The 19,171-nt window shown below is 38.3% G+C and overlaps 1 protein-coding gene across 1 annotated transcript in view; it reads left to right on the forward strand.

Annotated features, from left to right (window-relative positions):
* The window catches only part of PHEX (phosphate regulating endopeptidase homolog X-linked), a 259,726-nt gene that overhangs the window by 102,139 nt on the left and 138,416 nt on the right, over positions 1 to 19,171 (forward strand). The window contains exon 11 of the mRNA XM_044666816.1: positions 5,753 to 5,881. Coding sequence (XP_044522751.1) covers positions 5,753 to 5,881 — 129 coding nt within the window. The remainder of the gene's footprint in view (positions 1 to 5,752; positions 5,882 to 19,171) is intronic.

A 19,171-nucleotide genomic window follows, 5' to 3' on the forward strand; every position in this document is an offset into this window, starting at 1 on the left:
TACAAAAAATTTGTTACTCTAAAAGTTTTGTCATAGGAAAGGGTTAAATTAGGGAAACAAAATAGATTCTGTGTTGTGTATATTTTAAGATACATGTAGGAGATGGTGACCAGATGTTTTCCATCTTCACTAAAGACAAATGAGAGCTATAAGTAGCAAAACACTGAAGATTTTAGTTAAAGATTAGAGCAGAATTTTCTGAGGGTCATATCACTATATCACTAAACCTTAGTTGGGTTGTATTGTCAAAAAAGGTGGAAGAATCTTTTTTTTTTCCTGGAGATTTAAAAATGAACATTAATTCTCATCTGCCTGTGATAGTTTCGGTGATCTAAGGACAGATATATTAGAAGTGATTGTGGCAGTCCAGTAGGACTAGACCAGAGGCAGTGTGATGTGGTGAGAAAGGGGACTGGATCTGGAGGAAGCAGACTTGGGTTCAAATCCTGTCTTTTATACTGTGACTTTTAGCAAGTGATTTAACCACTCGAGGCCTCAGTCTTCTCATCTATAAAATGAGGAAATGAATTAGATGGACTCTAAGATCTATTCAAAATCTAAATCTAGAAGCACCTAGATAAAATGTTGGACCTAGAATCAGGATGATTCAAGTTCAGATCTAACCTCAGACACTAACTAGTTGGGTGACCCTTGGCAAGTCATTTAACTTCTGTTGTCTGCCTCAGTTTCCTTAACTGTAAAATGATTAGTGCTTCTGTTCCAGGGTCGTGAGGATGAGCTACTAGTATTTACAAATCTTACAGTATTGTTGTAAATAGCAACTGATCAGATTCAATAGCTATATGAGATTAGGCGAGTCACTATCTCTTTTCAGAACCCTACCTCACTGTCTTCATTTGCAAAATGGAAATGATTCCTTCAAAGGGCTGTTGTGAGGCTCAAATAAAGTCATGCTTGGGAAGCATTTTGTAACCTTCTGAACCATAACTAGGGTTGGACACTGGGATTTTGTCCCAGGGTTTCTGGCAGTACTTGGAATCTCAACACTTGGAGATGAATGAGCCTAGCAAAAATAATTAATTAAAATGAAAGCTCCCAGATTGTGACTTTATTCCTCATAAACTCTTTTCTCCTATCCAAGTCCATCTCTGTTCTCTTTCCCTCTGTCCTGTTCCGATTCACTGTGTCTTTGTTAGAACCCTCCTCTCCCCTTTCCCAAATCTCCCAGTTATGGGCATGTTGGGTAACACTTGCCCAAGAAGCAAAAATGAATCATTTTAGCTCTGACAACCCTAAAGTATTATATGAATATGACTTATTATGATGGGCCCCTGAAGATCCCAGTTTTACAAAGCCTGGCTATCCCAACTATTTCATCTATACATCTGTCTTCTCTGCCCCTCTCCCACATGACCTCTACCTCTGAGAATCTCTCATTTCTTGTAAATACTCAATTTAAGTATCACCTTTAACATGAGGTCATTCTTTTCTGTTTCTAGCAATTTCCTCTAAGGTTACCCTGTATTTGCTCTATGTGGGTTTTGGCTATGCCTATATATGAACATATAATTGCTTTCTCTCTGTCTGTCTGTCTCTTTTTCTGTCTTTCCCTCTCCCTTTCTCTCTCCTTCTCCCTCTCCCTATCCCCTACTTCTTCCAGAATGTAAGGTTTTTGAGGGCAAGGATTGTTTTGTCTTTATTTTTATATTCCTAGAACCTAGTAGCTGGAATATAAAAGGCACTTAATAATTGCTTGTTGAATGAATGAAGTGACATTTCCTAAAATCACATTGCCACCTGTCTGTCTTCCTCAAACCTCTGTTAAGTTTTACATTATTTAGATTTCAAACAAGGATTCAAGGACACAATTGACTGAGTGACCTCCATGTTGGCAGCTTCCAAAAAGGGTACAAGCACACGAACTGTTGAATGTAGGCAGTTTCCAGATAAGACATGTAGGTTACTTGAGCTATATATCAGAGGGTAAGTCTAAACATTCAATAAAATTTGGGCAAAAGTCAAAACAGAAACCTAGAGTGAGGTCCCAACTCAAGCATTCCAATAAAGCTTATTATGATGAAAGATTCTAATAAAATAACATTCTATAAGGTCATTGCTAGTGTTAGAGGTATGATTTAAATCCAAGCCCAGTCTTCTCCTTTAGAGAGTAAGCTTTTTGATGGCTGAGACTATTTGATGTTGTCCTTGTATCCTCAGGGACCAGCACCGAATAGGTGTTAAATAAATGTTAGTTGATTGATGGACTCCAGAGGTTTCAGGATTTTTTTTGGGCTGTATGTTTATCTGTAATTCTAAAGCCACATCTCCCTATCTTCAAACTGGATTTAGAAACTTTCTGCCTTGTTTAGAAAAATGTATTTTAAGAATAAAAGAATTTTAAGTTGAATGGATCCTTAGAGACGACCAACCTTCTCACTTCATAGAGGAGGAAATTGAGCTCAAGAGAGGTTAAATAACTTGTCCAAGATCACACAGGTAGAATACATCAATCAGGGTCAGAATTCTTGTCCAAGTCCTCTGACTTCAAATCCCTTATTCTTTTCCATACTTTTTTTTCCCCCTCTGACACTACATCCTGCCAGATTGTTGATGTTTGTATCTGCCATTTGTTTGGTTTCTAGGAAATATTTTGTTATAACAATGACACATTATAAATGTTTTCTGGGTTGGAACTTTAATATTGATGTTCATCTTCACAGAAACTCTAGGGATCTAACCACCCTGAGAAACTAGAGTTTTAGTTTTGGAAAGAAGCCAGCCACCACTAAGTCCACCCATTTCACTGTAAATTTCAGAGAAATACTAAGAAGTAGTGTTGACTGTCAGCTTGGAGAGTTTCCCCACTGGCTGAGAACTCAGCTTCTATGACTAGCTAGATAAATCCCAAGTGACTGCCCGAGACCTGAGGAGTTTAAGTGACTTATCCAATCTCCCACTGCTAGTAAGTGTCAGAGAAGCTAAACACAACTCTTCCTTACTTCAAGCCCAGCATTCTTTTTATTACCCTAGAGAATTCATACTCTTCTAAAAATTTCTGGTAATGGAGGAGGGAGGCATAAGGCAGGAAAGATGGGATAGAAAAAGGGGGAAGAATACAATATCCTCAACTGTCAAAACATTTTCATTCTGTTATCAACATGACTTTTGGGGGAATGCAATATTTTTTCCTCTGATATTTTCTCTCGATCTGCTGCCACCCAATTTGGGCTGAATTTGGCAGGATATTGAATTCGACAACAGAGTAACAGGCAATAAGTATTCCTATCTTGTAACTAGAAATAAGTAAATTATTTTTATGTGTGTGTTGCTTAATGGGTATTCCCCCTTTAATTCTCTTAATAAATATATTATTAATTTTTAGGATTATAGAAAAAGAATCAATGATCATTTGTTTAGGCTTTGATAGAGATTTACTTAGATGACTTCTAGGATTTCTTTCAACATTTAGAATACATAATTCTTTGAGGGACATTTATTTATTTATTTTTGATAAACCCTCACCTTTCACCTTAGAATCAAGACAATTTATTAGTTCCAAGGCAGAAGAGTTGCAAGGGCTAGGCAATGAGAGTTATGTGACTTGCCTAGGGTCACACAGCTAAGAAGTATGTGTACACAGATTTGAGCCCTGAATCTCCCATCTTTAGGCCTGGCTTTAAATCCACTGAGGTGTCTGGCTGCTCCTTGGATACATATTTCTGAGAGAAAAGAATCCTTTCAGACTATGAGGATACTCTATTTGGTCACTTAAGACAGATGGGCATGGGATCACAATTACCAATTATATGGATAATTGGAAACCCAAAATCCATTTGGCTTCAATCATCCTTATATTTCAAATGAATTTTCTATCAGTACAAATGATTTGATGCCAAGTTATAATTTTATTATCATTCGTTCAAATTATTTTGGAGTTAGATCCAACCTAAGTAAAACCTTTGGAAGACCAAATCTGGTCTCAGCCAACTGAAATAGCATTCAATTTCAGTTCAATTGGGAAAAAAAATACTAAGTGCCTACCAGGGGCAAAGTACTGTGTTAATTATAGAGGGAATTTTCTTTCCACGTCTGGGCCTCTGATTTTACTGGTGAAGGGAATCCTCTCTATCTCTAGGATAACTTGTATGGAATTGATAGTCTTAGGAAGCTGCTTAGGGGTTTTGGAGAGGTTAAGTGATTTGTTCAGGGTCACACAGCTAACATGTGCCAGAAACAATATTTAAACCCAAGTTTTCCTGCCTCTAAGGCCATCCTTTTATTTGCTATGCCATGCCACTTCTCACTGGTAGAAATAAAAAGTTTAGCTTTCTCATTAGTAAGCTCCATTTAGATGAATATATAGGGAGCTAGGTGGTATAGATAATATAGTGATAAGTGCTGATCCTTGGTAGGAGAATCTCAGAAACTCTGAAGGAGAGAAGTCCAAGGATACTATTTCCCTTTAAAAAAAAGTCTAAAGGGCAGCTGGGGGTGGATAGAATGCCAGGCCTGGTGATTAGACGTCCTGGGTTAAAATCTAGCCTCCGACACTTCCTGGCTGTGTTCCTTGGGCAAGTCACTTAACTCCCATTGCCTAGCCCTTACTACTCTTCTGCCTTAGAACTAATAATACACAGTTTTAATTCTAAGATGAAAAGTAAGGGCTTAAAAAAAGTAAAAGCAAAGAAAAACTAGCTCTCTGGGTGGTGGATGGGGATGGCAAAAAAAAAAGGCAGAGCATAAATCAATAACTAGAAAATAGGATGTGTCAGGGAACAGAAATGAAAATTTTCAATGAATTGGGTACAATGAGATGTTAAGGGATCACAAAAAGAGTTAATATACTGTAGATTTTTGAACTGATAGGTTTCCTTGCTCTCTGATATAAGCTTCCCTGGCTTTGGGAAAGGTAAAATTGGGCTGTTGTAGGGGGATGTAGCCCTCACTAGAATCTCAGAGACAAAAGACCATGGAGGACAGGCGTAATACTTTCTTTTGCTTCAAGGAGTAAAGGGCACTTTTTGCGAGAGAAAAAAGTCAAGTGGTGTTGATAAGGGGGACAATGGGGTCTCTTTGGACACAGTCAACAGCCATCTTCCAGGAGGTGTAAAGAGTCTAGTCAGGCACTGCATAGAGCCAAGAGAGGTCAATGAGATTCTCATCAGGAGGAAAGTTGAACAAGAGGAAGAGGAGGATGAGGCAATTTGTTATTGTAAGCTTTGAGTCCTCCTAAGTGCAATGAATATGGCAACCCTCCTGAAAGAAGTTCTGGTCCAGCAAGTTAATGGAGGTGCTTGGGTTCATTAGAAACTGGGCTTGTTCTCAATTCAGCAGAAGCAGAGAAGGGCTTAGAAATGGGGTTTAGATTGGTTTGGCCCTCAACTCTGACAACTGAGACAAATTATTGGAAAGAGGCTTTGTATGCAATACAGACCTAATAGTACCAAAGATCAAAACCAAATTAAAACAAGAAAAATTCAGTATTATCAAAACAATAAAATCAATAATATAGAATGATTGACAGTGATTTAACTGACCAAAATAACATGCTGGTTATAACACAGCTGAATCAGTGATATTAGTCAAGAGAGTATTTTTGAAAACTCTATTCTTAAGATAAGATATGGACCATTTTGGATTTGGAAGGAGATTTGAAGTATTTCTTGATCCCGAAGGGAAAAGTCATGGAGTTTCTTGTGTCTAAGAGATTGAATATTTTTTTTTATGTGGTGGGTTATTTGAATATGCAGCTTTTTCTAAGGGATGCCCACATTTAATTTATCTTCAACAGATAATCCAAGGAACTACAATTTTGTTACCTCAGTGGGACAAATGTGTAAACTTCATTGAAAGTGCTCTTCCTTATGTAGCTGGAAAAATGTTTGTGGATGTTCACTTCCAAGAAGATAAGAAGGAAATGGTAAGTTCAGGCTCTCTTGTGGAAGCATATTGAAAAAACTTTTAGCTTCTCTTAAAATATTAAATATTATTCCTCTGGTCTAAAATACTCTTCCCATACTTTCTCTTTAGAAGCTGGTTAGGTCAAGACATAGATGTATGGAGAATTCAGGGGAGAATGGTGCCTCTGGTGTGAAAGCTTGCTGACTTCTTTTCAGGGCTGTTCATCCACCTTTGGTGTCTGCCTTTCACCCAACCTTTGCCTCCAAGAAGCTAGAGTTTATGTTTTAGTTCTACTCAGGTAGAACTATGTAGACAGGCAAGCTGAACCGGGTTGAGGGTAACTGAAGAATGTCTAAGAATGTGAAACTTGTGAAGCATGTAAAGACTTTCCCTTGCAGAATGGGCAGGTGAAAATAATTTGTTCTGAAGGTCATGAAGGTGACTGAAGTAGGTGCTGTAGAGCACCTAGAGCTTGTTTAGATATCAAAGCTGCCAAGGTCATTCATTGCAACCTGGACCATTACCAATCATCCTGATTTTTGTCTTGCTACTGGACTTTCATGGCTCTGGAAGAGAGAGTGAGGCTGCTAAAGTTGCTTAACTCTGACCCACTTAAATCTAATTCATGCACAAGTCAAGATCTCACCCTTGTGATATCATTGATCTTCTTTGAAAGGAAGGACAGGCAACACACAGATCAAGGGCAAAAGGCCTTTTTAAGGAAATAGATAAAAGGTAGTAACCAAAATGAAGAAAAACTCTCTTTAAGAATATAGCCTTGGGCAGCTGGGTAGCTCAGTGGATTGAGAGCCAGGTCTAGAGACGGGAAGTCCTAGGTTCAAATCCAGCCTCAGACACTTCCCAGCTATGTGACCCTGGGCAAGTCATTTGGCCCCCATTGCCCACCCTTACCACTCTTCCACCTAGGAGCCAATACACAGAAGTTAAGGGTTAAAAAAAAAAAAGAATATAGCCTTGCCTATCCCTGAAGCGTTTGGACTATTGACCCAACAGAAGGGGAATTTCCTTTTTTTAATTGCATGAAGTGAATTTACCCAAGGAAAGAGTCCTAGTTCAATTCAAAAGGAAATATCCTCTTCCATTAATCAATCTAGATTCACTCTCTTCTATTCCAAAGAGTTTACCCCTATTGGTCTCTAAGAGAAAACCCATTGATTCTTTGTGGGGAGTGGTCTAAGAGAAATGGGATGGTCATTTTGTTGCTCAATATTCTGTAATGGGAACTTCAAAACTGTATTTTAACATATTATGATCTTTCCTGGTTCAAGATTGCTATAAATATTTCCCTCAAAATATCTTGGGGGAGAGAGATATATTAGAGAACATGATGAAATTATTCCATTTTGGACATCTCTTTTTTCAGGTCAGAAATCCCTTGGATATTACATTAATGTTTAAATAAAATTGTTTTTGGTATACTTGTGCTTAAAACTCAGTACAATATTAATTTTTTTCTTTTATACCAATTTGAGATTTTTTAATCAATTTCCTCCTTCCAACTGTTACAATATTTAAATCAGATGACAGTTCTTATTTAAAGATGGAACTTATCCACCATAAAAATGCATAGGAAATAAGCAACATAATTAGGATCAGGTTAAAATTAGATAGAATAAAAAGAAACATTAAACCATATTTCACTGAACCAGGCTTTGATTCCTGTAATTCCTGTCTATAGAATCCAAGAATTGGCTAAGAAGGGGAAAAATTATGGCTAATTCATGGTCCAACATTTGCATTTATGAAATCATAGAATTTCAAAGTTAGAAGAAACCTTGAAATCCCGTAGTCCAATCTCCTCAATTTAGAGGTAAAGAAATTGAGTTCTAGAGAAGTAAAGCGATTTTTCCATAGCTAGCACTAGAACTAGATTTCTTGTGTCAATCTGAAATAAAGGAGACTACTAAACTAGCAACAATAAAAAATTTTAATCAAGGCAAGGATTGCAATCCAGAACAAAACACAGTACCAAGGTATAGGAGTGCTCAGGATGGGCAGAAGGTGCAGAGTTTAAATGTACTTCAGCTTGGAGGAGTGCTCAGGAGGGACAGCTCAGTTGTTTTGCAAAATAACCAAAGGCTGGAGAACAGGGACATCTGATCAGAACAATGAGCTCCCTGTGCCCTGATTGGGAATTTCCAGAGATTTCACAAAGTTTGCTCCAACTGTGAGGACCGTGAAGTTAGATATCCCTTTCTAATAATTATATTTGAGCCCTGATTCCCAAATGAAACCCAGGTTTGACAGAGACACTCTAATATCTAGAACAGAAACATTGTAGTAGTATAGAATCAAAGAGTTTGAGAGTTGCAAGGAAAGTCAGCAGATATCTAGTCTAACTCATACACAGAAGGAAGTCCTTCTAATATATACTCATTAAGTGATTATCCAGCTTCTTCTTGAAGACTTCCCAGAAAGTGTCATCTACCATCTTTCAAGATAGTTCATTCTACTTTTGGTCAGCTCTAATATTTTTTTAAATTTTTAATTTTTTAAAATTTTATTTAATTGATTAATTAAGAAAAATTTCCCATCATCACATAATTCATGTTCTCTCTCTCCCCTCCTTCCACCCCCTTCCTGTAGTCAACACGCAATTCCACTGGGTTTTACATATGTCATTGATCAAGACCTATTTCCATATTATTGATAATTGCACTAGGGTGATTGCTTAGAGTCTACATCCTCAGTCATATCTCCATCAAACCATGTGATCAAGCAGTTGTTTTTCTTCTGTGTTTCTTCTCCCACAGTTCTTTCTCTGGATGTGGATAGCATTCTTTCTTATAAGTCCCTCAGAAATGTCTTGGATCATTGCATCAGCTCTAATTTTTTTTTTAACCCCTTTAACTTCGGTGTATTGTCTCATAGGTGGAAGAGTGGTAAGGGTGGGCAATGGGGGTCAAGTGACTTGCCCAGGGTCACACAGCTGGGAAGTGGCTGAGGCCGGGTTTGAACCTAGGACCTCCTGTCTCTAGGCCTGACTCTCACTCCACTGAGCTACCCAGCTGCCCCTAGCTCTAATTTTTTAGGAAGTTTTTCTTAGCATGAAACCTAAATTTGCCCCTCTTAAATTGCCATTTTTTTGGGTAATTGTTTCTGTCCTCTGAGATGACGTCCATATGTCAGCCCTTTAAATACTTGAAATTGACTGTCATGTAGACATATGTGGATAGGTGAAAAAGTGGTTTGAATGCTGGACTTGGTATCAGGAAAACTCATTTTCCTGAGTTCAAATCCAGTCTCACATGCATACTACCTGTTGCTTAACCCTGTCTGCCTCAGTTTCTTCATTTCCTTCTTGGAAATGTCAAACCACTCCAGTATCTTCCCAAGAGTATCCCAATTGGGGCCATAAAGAATTGAATATGATTGAATAACAACATCAAGTGTCTCTTCCTATCTTGGGTCCCCTCGGTGCCATACCCTTCTTTAGGATCAACATACTTAATTCCTTCAATTTTTCCTCATGTTACATGGACTCAAGACTTTTCACCATCCTGGATGTCATCCCCAGAGAAACTCTACAGGTTATCAATGTCCTTTAACAGTGGTACCTCAAACTAAATACTCTAAATGAGGTCTGACAAAGGCAGAATACATTGACGATGTAATTCTTGGAAACTATGCTTCTCTTATTTCAATCTATGGTTGTATTAACTTTTTTTTTTTCTAGCCACATGACACTGCTGAGTCCATTAAACTTAGAGTCTACTAAAATCTTACTCTTTAGGAAATAACTGTCAATCTATACCTTTCTGATCTTGTTTTTATGAAGCTAACTTTTTGCACCTAAGTGTAAGACTTTACATTTATTTCTGCTTCTCTCGCTTTCTGTCTCTCTCTCTCTCTCTCTCCATTCACATACACTCACACACACACACACACACACACACACACTCACGAATATCAAATGCCTGGATCTATTAAAGTGTGTGTGTGTGTGAGTGTGTGTGTGTGTGTGTATGACATATTAAGCATTTGAAGTGATTTAAAATAACATGCTCAGGATCAATTATCTAAAGTCAAGTTGTAGAAGTATTTATTTGGAATTGTCTTTTTTTCCTTTCCCTCCTCCTATTTTTTTTTTTTTTTGAAAAGGAGGTAATTTGTTTTGGTTTTCTCCCTTGGAACCATAGATCAAATTTTTCTGTTCTTTTAAATTCAGAATGGTTGATAGGCCCATGAGAGAATTCACTTGGTGATAAATCAGAATAAATATGTAATTTTTACTTGCTGAAGAAAAAAGAAGAAAGATGAGGTTTTTTTTTAATTGAAGAAGTGTTTAGGAATCTCATTATAGTCTTGATGCCTAAACTATATCTATCTATATTAGCAAGAGTATTTTGGAATCAGGAAGAATTGGTTCAATGTTCAATCTGACAGTTAGCTATATGACCTTTAAGTAAATCATTCAACTCCTTGTGCTTTAGGATACTCCCTAGAGTTTAAATAGTTTCAAGACAAAAATGATTTACAATCTTCCCTTGTGAAGATATTCTTTGCCTACCTTGAAGACAAAAATCACAAATCCTTTCTGTACATATGGATCTTTTGAAGGAAGCATTAAATATCAAAGGTATGAATTACTGAAGATATTTTTCTTAGTTACATGACAATTCCTTTTATGCCTTTGCCACATGTCAAGACTAGGTAACTAGGTGGTGCAGTGTTTGAGAGTGCTGGAGTTGGAGTCTGGAAAACCTGAATTCATCTAGCCTCAGACTTTGACAAGCTTTGTAGCCTCGGGCAAATTACATAATCTCTGTCAGCCTCTGTTTCCCCATCTGTAAAATAGGGATAATAAATGCATCTCTATGTTCTTGTTAGGCTAAATGAGACATGATAGGTATAGTGTTTTATAAATCTTAAAGTGCTATATAAATGCTAATTATAATTATACAATCTAAAATAAAACTTCTTCTTGCAATAACCTCATAATCTTTTTTTGTCATTTTGGAGCAGCATGGAAGCTCCACAAATATTCAACTATTCTTCTCATGATTATTTGCTTTAGATATGCCAAGGCAATGACCCCTCAAGTTTTCTGATTTCTTATAGTCCCCACCCAGGAACTGCCTGGAGGCTCTGTTAATATTCTCTAAGAAGCTATAATTAAATAAGGAACCAATACAAGAACCCATTAACTTGGACTCCACTGATTCAGAATTCATGGTGTTTTGACTGGGGCTGGATGATGTATGCTTTTGTTCTCCCTGAGAAGTAAGGCCAAGCTAAACCAATTAATGGCATAAGACTACAAGGCAGAGTGTTTTTTTTTCCTCCTCTCTTAATGAAGTAGGTCAGACTTTAAGCACTACATTTCTCCATATTTGTAAATAATCGATTAAAGACTGATGAAAAATATCTTATTTATTCTTTAAAGCAAGCCAGATAAACCTCAACCTTTCATCCAACCAACAGCTTTTGTTCAGTTAATTCAATTTATCTCATTACTAGAAAGTTGGATGGTTTTTTAAAAATTCTGTAATTCAGGCTATCTATAAATTGTTTCTGAATGAATCATGGTTAGCGAGATATTACTTTAATTAGAATTTCATAGCCCTTGTGTCAGGGCTTATGGGTGTCTCCTTCTCCTCTTGTGATCCTTAAGCCTATAGATTCACAATGGGAAGGGACCCCAGAGAACATCAAATCCAACCCTTTTGTTTTACAGATGAGGAAATGTAGTGTGTGAGATGGATGAAGTGACTTGCTTTGGTTTGCACTGTCAATATGTTTCTGACGCATGATTTGAATTCAGGATTTTCTGACTCCATGTCAGATGGTCTCTTCATCAAACCAGTCTTCTCTCTTCCTTTATCAAACTTACCTTTTCTCTTCTTTATCCTTCTCACTTTGCAGATTCCCTTCATCAAATACTATAACTAAATATTATAATACTATCATCAAATACCATAATCTGAAGTAAACCTGTAAAATGCTCTTATAACCTTTAAAATGCAATGTGAATGGGGCTCTTTATTACTATTATTCATGGTGGGACTGGCCCCATATCTGAGTGTGTTTTTGCAGCCTTTGCATCACACTCCTCACAGGAGGCCTTTGGGAGCACCAATGTGCCATCTGTCTGCTGGGGCCATTGACAGAGAAGAAGTGGCTGAGAGCAGCTTGCTTTGAGTTCATAGTTGCAAGAGGATATTATTAGGATTAAAATTCTCTGGAGGTTGTATTTTGCATAACATAGAATTATTTATTAAATTGTGAAAAGCAGGTCCATCCCATAGCTAGTCTCCTAGCTAACCCCAGCTCTTTGCTCACCTTACATTTCTATTCACTCCCACTGCATTGCAGCCCGGTGCTTGGCCAGGCAAGAATGCTTCTTGGCCAGGAAAAGACCTTTCAGCTTCCTTTATCCATAATTTAAACTAAAACTTCTCCTCCCGCCCAGTCCACATCACATTTTCTGGGTTCCCCTGACTGGACAGATGAGCTCAGTCTGGGGCAGAGGCTGGTCTTCTGGAGACCAGGAGTGACTCGGGACAAGAGACAAGCATCTTTCAGGAATCTAGGGAGTCATGTTGCTTCTATCATCCTTGCAGAGGACCCTCCACCCCCTTCTTATCCAGATAAGCCTCCAGTCTTGTTTTTAATCTAATCAAAGGGTCAGGGCTGAAGGGAAAGCCAATTAATTCATTAGAAAAACACCCTGAGATAATCTTAGAGTACTAGCAAAAGGGCTGCAAACTAGTGTTCAATTCTCACACTATTTTCCTCCATGCTGCTGCTCTTTGGCTCTGGTTTGACTACGGTGGGGAATAGTAAACCTCCTTTTTCCCAGGAAGTCAGCTTCAGCTGCCCATGAGGGCTTTTTAGCATGCTCCCCCCATGTTGCAAGCTTATAGACTAAACCTTCATTTTACATGTCATGAGGTTGCTCAGAGTTTTTGCAGAGATTCCTTTCTTATTTCTGGCCAACCATGAATCTGGTGACTTTGTGCCAAAGAGGTTCAGAGCTTTGTGATTACGAAGCAATAAATGCCCTCATTGGCTGCTGATCTGGAAGACTCAATGGAGCTTGAGAAAGGAAATGGCACTTTATCTCTTCCTCTTGATTGCTACCCTGATTCAGGTACCTCCAGATTTGCACTGAAAGGGAAGGGAAGGCTGGCCCTCTTCCACGCTGGCACCATCAAGGCCACTCACATTTTATGGCATGTTGTTGTTTAGTCAATTAATTTTATCTGACTCTTCACGCCCCATTTGGGATTTTCTTGGCAGAGATACTGGCATGGTTTGTCATTTCCTTCTCCAGCTCATTTTATAGATGAGGAGACTGAGGCAAACAGAGTTAAGTGACTTGCCCAGAGTCACACAGCTGGTAAGTGTCTGAGGCCAGATTTGAACTCCAGTCCTCTTGACTCTAGGCCTGCCATGATTCACTGTGACAATGATAGCTAGTTGTCCCATGTTCCAGCTTGGGGAGGGGAATTCAAGTGGTGGAATTTGGTCCTGGCCCCTGTGGCTTTTCTACTTTGGGTTGCCTTGGTTTCCCAAGTAGGTAAATGACTATCAGACTGAGCGATGAGCTTTTAAGTTTGAGAAGTCCAGTAGTCCTGTGTCCTTTGGTCAGAACATACTGGCAACAAGGTAGAGGAGAACTAAAGAACTACTTGAGTGGTCTGAGACCATCAACAGAGGGATGAGCCCAAGACTTCATTTGGCAGTTCAGAGCCCAAGTAAAAGGTAAAATGCCTAATTAGCAATTCCACAAACATTTATATTTAAATAATCTTAGATTTCAATCTCCTCACTGTACAGGGCATATTTAGTACTTTCATTTATGTGTCTGGAATAAGTAAGCACTTAATAAATACTTGCTAATTGATTTGAGTGTATTTTGTCTTTTAGTATTTATTTTGTGAGCAGGAAATAAATATCTGTCCCATATTTGATTCATATTGTACACTGAGCACCTTTTGGTACCTTATGTTGGGTAACCCACTTGTCTCTTTTGGGAATATTCTAGATAAGAGCATCCTAAATCTAAGCTTTACTTAATTTTTCTCCTGAGCAGTGGAGTGGGGGAACATAATCCATTAAGTGGGAGAAAAATGAACCTTGACCCTCTTATTAGAAACCAGGATTCCCTAGCCTGACTCTACGTGTGAGTCCTCAACAAAGAGGGCCCCCTTAATGGAGAAGAGAGTGCCCTAAGTTCAGCAGAAATTATTAGCATTAAATAAGATGAAGAAATGGATTCCTAGCTATGTAATTTGCCCAAGGTCACATAGATAGTGTTAAAATGGGGACCTGGCATGACTAATATATTAAATTGTTTGTAAAGATGTCTAACTAGGTTGAGTTGAGTTGGGAAGGGATGTTGAAGACATAATTCATCTTATCTACCTCTTGGAAAAAAATCTCTTTCTTTTCCTTGTTATAATGATGGCTAAGATCATTTAATGGTTAAATGGGAAAGAGTAGAATATCACTTTTCATCAGTCATGGGATTCAAAAGCTAGAAAGTGAAAAAGCAAGTCATAAAGCAGTGAGATAACTAGTCAGGAATGCATTTAAATCATGCTATGATTTAAAAGTTGATTTTTTAAAAACTTCATGAAAATCAGCACTATCCCATATGCCTAGGGCCTTAAAGAAATGAGAAGCCCTAAGGAACAAGAATTAAGCAGTAAGCCAAAATCACTTAATTCTGCTTTTCCTTTCTTTTTGTTTGTTTTTCATTAATTCAGGGCAGAGAATCAGTGAATGTAATTTCTATATGTGATGTCTCTTTGCCCATTTACCTAGAGAACACTGGAAGGAACCCGAAGAAGATTAGGAGTGAGAGAAGGCTAGAACAATGTAATACTTATATGAATCTCAATAGCTGAATGTAATTGCTTCAGGTTTAGTGATTGAGAATTCTTTCTGTCTTGGTCAATCATATTTAAATATCTGGGAAGAAGAGAGAGTATCCAGTGGCATTTTATCCTTCCTTTAAATTTCCTTTGTCAGGAAATATTATCTTTTTGTCTAGAAAAGATCTCTTGTTAAATTTAAATATATTTCAAAACTTTATTTCAGATCTTTGAAGATAGAAAATGTTTTATGTTCATCTTGATAATTTTTGAAGATAGTTATAGTTAAATCTTGAATAATACAGATTTAACTAAGCAGAACTTTTTATTATCTGGACTGGAAGGAAAAGGCAGGGAAGACTTGGTAAATAACCAGAGAGCAAATTGATAGGAATTTGATTAAAGGAACAGCTTCAAAGGTATGCACCCTAGTTTCTTAACCCATTCATGTCATTGGTTTTTGTGTCTAGAATAGTAGTCTTGAGCTCTCTATAAAAATTTTCAAATAGACATTCAGTTATTGTTTAAATAAAAGCCACACTTTCCCCATATACCCATTCTATATAAAATCTGAGTGAGGCTTCTAATTATACTCTTAGAAAAAGAATGGCCTATTTAGTGAAGATACATTGATGATTCAAAAAAATGGGGAATAAATTATTTAGATTAAAAAAGACTCTTTCTTAGTAAACATATTTTAATGGGTAATTTTGTGTCTTTTCTTATAGACCTATAGGGATACATATTCCTTTCAGGAATAAGATTTCCATTCAGGAAGGGCCTATGGTTAGGTCAATACAGTGCATTGCCCTCACTAATGGAAGGAAAACAAACATGCATTTTAGAAAGATTCTCAACAGAAATTGAAATTAAAATGGGAAAAGGGGTTTCTGCTTTTGCCAAAAATTAAATTAATCAGAGTATCCATTCTTTGAGCATTCAGTTAAATGTGGTTTCTCTATGATTCTTCAGTTCTTCCACTAAATATTGTATTCCTCTCAAAGGCTTGTCTTCCATCATAGGCTCATCTTTTAAATACCTATAATAATTTCTGTTGGTCTTTTCAGTAGGTTGCATTTGCATAATAGCTAGTATTTATAGTTCACTTTAAGGTTTGCAAAATACTTTACAAGTATCTCATTTTATCCTCACAACAGCGCTGGGAGATAGGTGTTATTATTGCCCCTCTTTTTATAAAGGAGAAAAAGGAGGCAGACAGAAATTAAATGACTTATCCAGGGGTCACACAGCTAGTAAATATCCAAGATAGGATTTGAACTCAGGTTATCCTGACCCTATTTTATCCACTTTAAGGCCCTGCATACTGACTAAAATTTAGAGATCAAAACTGAGGTCTTTAAAAAAAATAGAATTTTACTTAATACATTTAAGATTATGGGGCAGGGGATTGAGAACCAGGTCTTTAGATGGGACATTCTGAGTTCAAATCTGGCCTTAGATACTGGGCTGTCACTTAACCCCCATTACCTAGCCCTTACTATTCTTCTGCCTTGGGACCAATATACAGTATTGATTCTAAGATGGAAGGTAAGGGTTTAAAAAAATTGGGATTAGAGCATTTTAGCTTGAGGGACCCTTGAGATTAACCTAATCTAATCTCATTTATATGTTTCTATATAATTTATCTAATTGTATATAAGTACATAAATATATGCTTATATATTTATAAGCGAAGGTCTTATAACTTACTTAGTGGTAGCTCTGGGACTAGAATCCCGATTTCCTGACTCCCAATCTCTCTGTCTTCCTCTAAGCATCACTATTGGCCCGTCTTTATTCAATGCTGTTTTATTATGGATGAATAAATTCCCTGCTGTTTCCAGCAGGAAAATAAAATTAAACAGGAAAAATGGATGATAACTTTGAGTTAAGCTAAATCTGAATGAGTCTGCAAATCGTCTCGCTTACTGTGCTAATGCCTCATTCATTCTGCTTTCCCTTCTCTTATGAGAAAAAATGTGCCTTTGAATCTCCGGTCCTGCTGCAGATGACCTGCCGCCTCCTCACCTCTTCCTTATGGCTCTGCATGAGCAATAAGTCTCCTGCCAGAGCAGGTTTCTCCTTGTACCCCGTGCTGCAGCAGCTGTTGCAGAAAAATCAACTGCCCACTTGGGTCCAATTGCATTGGTGGAGTTTGAACTTGCAACCTCCAAGTACAAGGAGATCACCTCATTAGGGCTGGGAGATAATTGAGTTGCTGTTCTGCCATCAATATCCTTTAAGTTGTCCTATTCCCTGGGACGCTGTTTCCCTCCGTTGTTGTCTATCTGAGGGGCGGCTATAAAGCAATGAGATGGATTCCACAAACCACATATGAAAACCAGTTTTTTTTTTTTATGCCTTTATAGCCTAAGCTATAAAGGCTGTCTTTCATTTTTTTTTTTTTTTGAAGATTCAATTCAGTTCAGCAAATGGTTATGAAGGAGGTTGCTGAGGTGCAGTGTAATGTACTGAAGTGAGCCTGCCACTAGGACTTGAGTTCCAGTCCAGAGTCTGGCCCATTGTGGCCGTGAGACAATGAGCGAGTCCTTTAACTTCTCAGCGACTCGGCGTCTTCTCTCAGTCTCTCAAGTCGTCGTCAAATTCCATCCTTCGTGGGGAGAGGGAGTATCCCTATCGAGAGCTCCTCACACGATGAAATCGCAGGTCCAGCCTCTCTTTTGTTCCTTTTCCCCAGTGGTTGTTGGGCATAGAAAGACTAAAAAATGATCCTGACTTTGATACCAAGAAAGCTTGTCTTCTAGGGGAAAGGAAGGCTATTCCAGGCGTGCACACAGGCATTATGGAAAGCAAGGTAAAGGAGAGTCAGAAATTGCTCTCAGAGAATGCTTTAAATTAGAAGGGATGAGGGGAAAGAGGCCGCTGTGGGCTCAGATCGTTCTTTGTGTCGCGAATGTGACCGGAGAGACCGAGGGATGAGCAGCCCGTTTCCCTGTGAGACGTAAGGCTGCAGCCGTCAGCGGGAAGGTCTTGACGCTTAAGGACAAAAAGCCTTCGCTGCCAAAGTCTCTCTAACCCCAAATATTGCATACTAGTGAAGTCTGTCTGCCGTGTTGGTTTGCTGCAAGATTGGCTCTATAGACAGTTGTGAAACCCATGAGCGGAATCGCGAGCGTCTCTTAGGAACCAAGTTGTTGTCGAGTCATCGGGTCTCGTCTGAGGCTCCGTGCACCGGAGCGCACCAGTGCTGTCCTTGAGGTTTCCTTGGAGTGGGTTGCCATTTCCTCCTCCAGTTTATGAGCCACACTTATATTAAATGACAAGACAGAGTCCATAACAACTGGGTGCTGGATAGCAGCCAGCCTACCTGAAGGGTTGTACGTCCCAACAGAAATTTTAAAAATTCATTCATCTAATTAATTAATTAATTAAGAATATTTTCCCATAAGTTATATGATTCATGTTCTTCTCTCCCTCCTCCCTCCCCACTCCTGGAGCCAACGAGTAATTCCATTGGCCAATAGACAACAGCAGAATACCCATGAGAAGTGGGAGATAGCACCTGCAAGCTTTGGTGGTGGGAGAAGGAAGGAGTGGGGAAGGAGGTGCACTTGAAGGATGCACTTCATTCATTCATCCATCCCAGGAGCCACTGATTCTGTCCTACAAAAGATTTCAGTAAGTTTTGGTTAATGTTAAGGCATTAGCAGCTAGGGTAGCTAGATGGTTCGGTGGATAGAGACTGGGCTTGAGATCAAGAAGACATCTTCATGAGTTCAAAGCTGGCCTCAGATACTTACTAGATGTGTGATCTTGGACTAGTCACTTTATCCTGTTTGCCTCAGTTCCCTCATCTATAAAATGAGTGGGAGAAGGAAATGGTAAACTTCTCCAGTGTCTTTGCCAAGAAAACCCTAAAAGGGGTCAGCAGAGAATTGGACAGGACTGAAAATGACTGAACAAGCATTTGTTAAATACCTACCACTTGCCAGGCAATATCCTAAGGTCAAGAAGTCTGTTCTCAGGGATTTTAGATTCTAAAGAGAGTTGAGGTAGAAAAGTAACACATTTACAGAAAATTTTTTTTAAATGCATATAAAATGTAGCTACTTTCCTCCTGTTAGGGAGGAAGATTTTATTTCTCTATCATGCCCAGATTTTACAATGATCAAATCTTGTAACAGATAGCATTTATTTAATTTTAATTTATATTTTAAAACTCTTTATCTTTCATCTTAGAATCAATACTGTGTATTGGTTCCAAGGCAGAAGAGTTGTAAGGGCTAAGCATTTGGAATGAAGTGACTTGCCCAGGGTCACACAGCTAGGAAGAGTCTGGGGCCAAATTTGAACCCAGGACATCCTGTACCTAGACCTGGTTCTCACTCCACTGAGGCACCCAGCTGCCTGCACTGGATAACATTTATACAAAAAATATCCACAAAAAAGATTTTTATCAGTTTGCTCATTTTAAGCAGTTTGTAACAGAATGAAATGCATTCATC

This window comes from Gracilinanus agilis, chromosome 3 (assembly GCF_016433145.1).
Source record: "Gracilinanus agilis isolate LMUSP501 chromosome 3, AgileGrace, whole genome shotgun sequence".
In the NCBI taxonomy this organism is placed as follows: Eukaryota; Metazoa; Chordata; class Mammalia; order Didelphimorphia; family Didelphidae; genus Gracilinanus; species Gracilinanus agilis.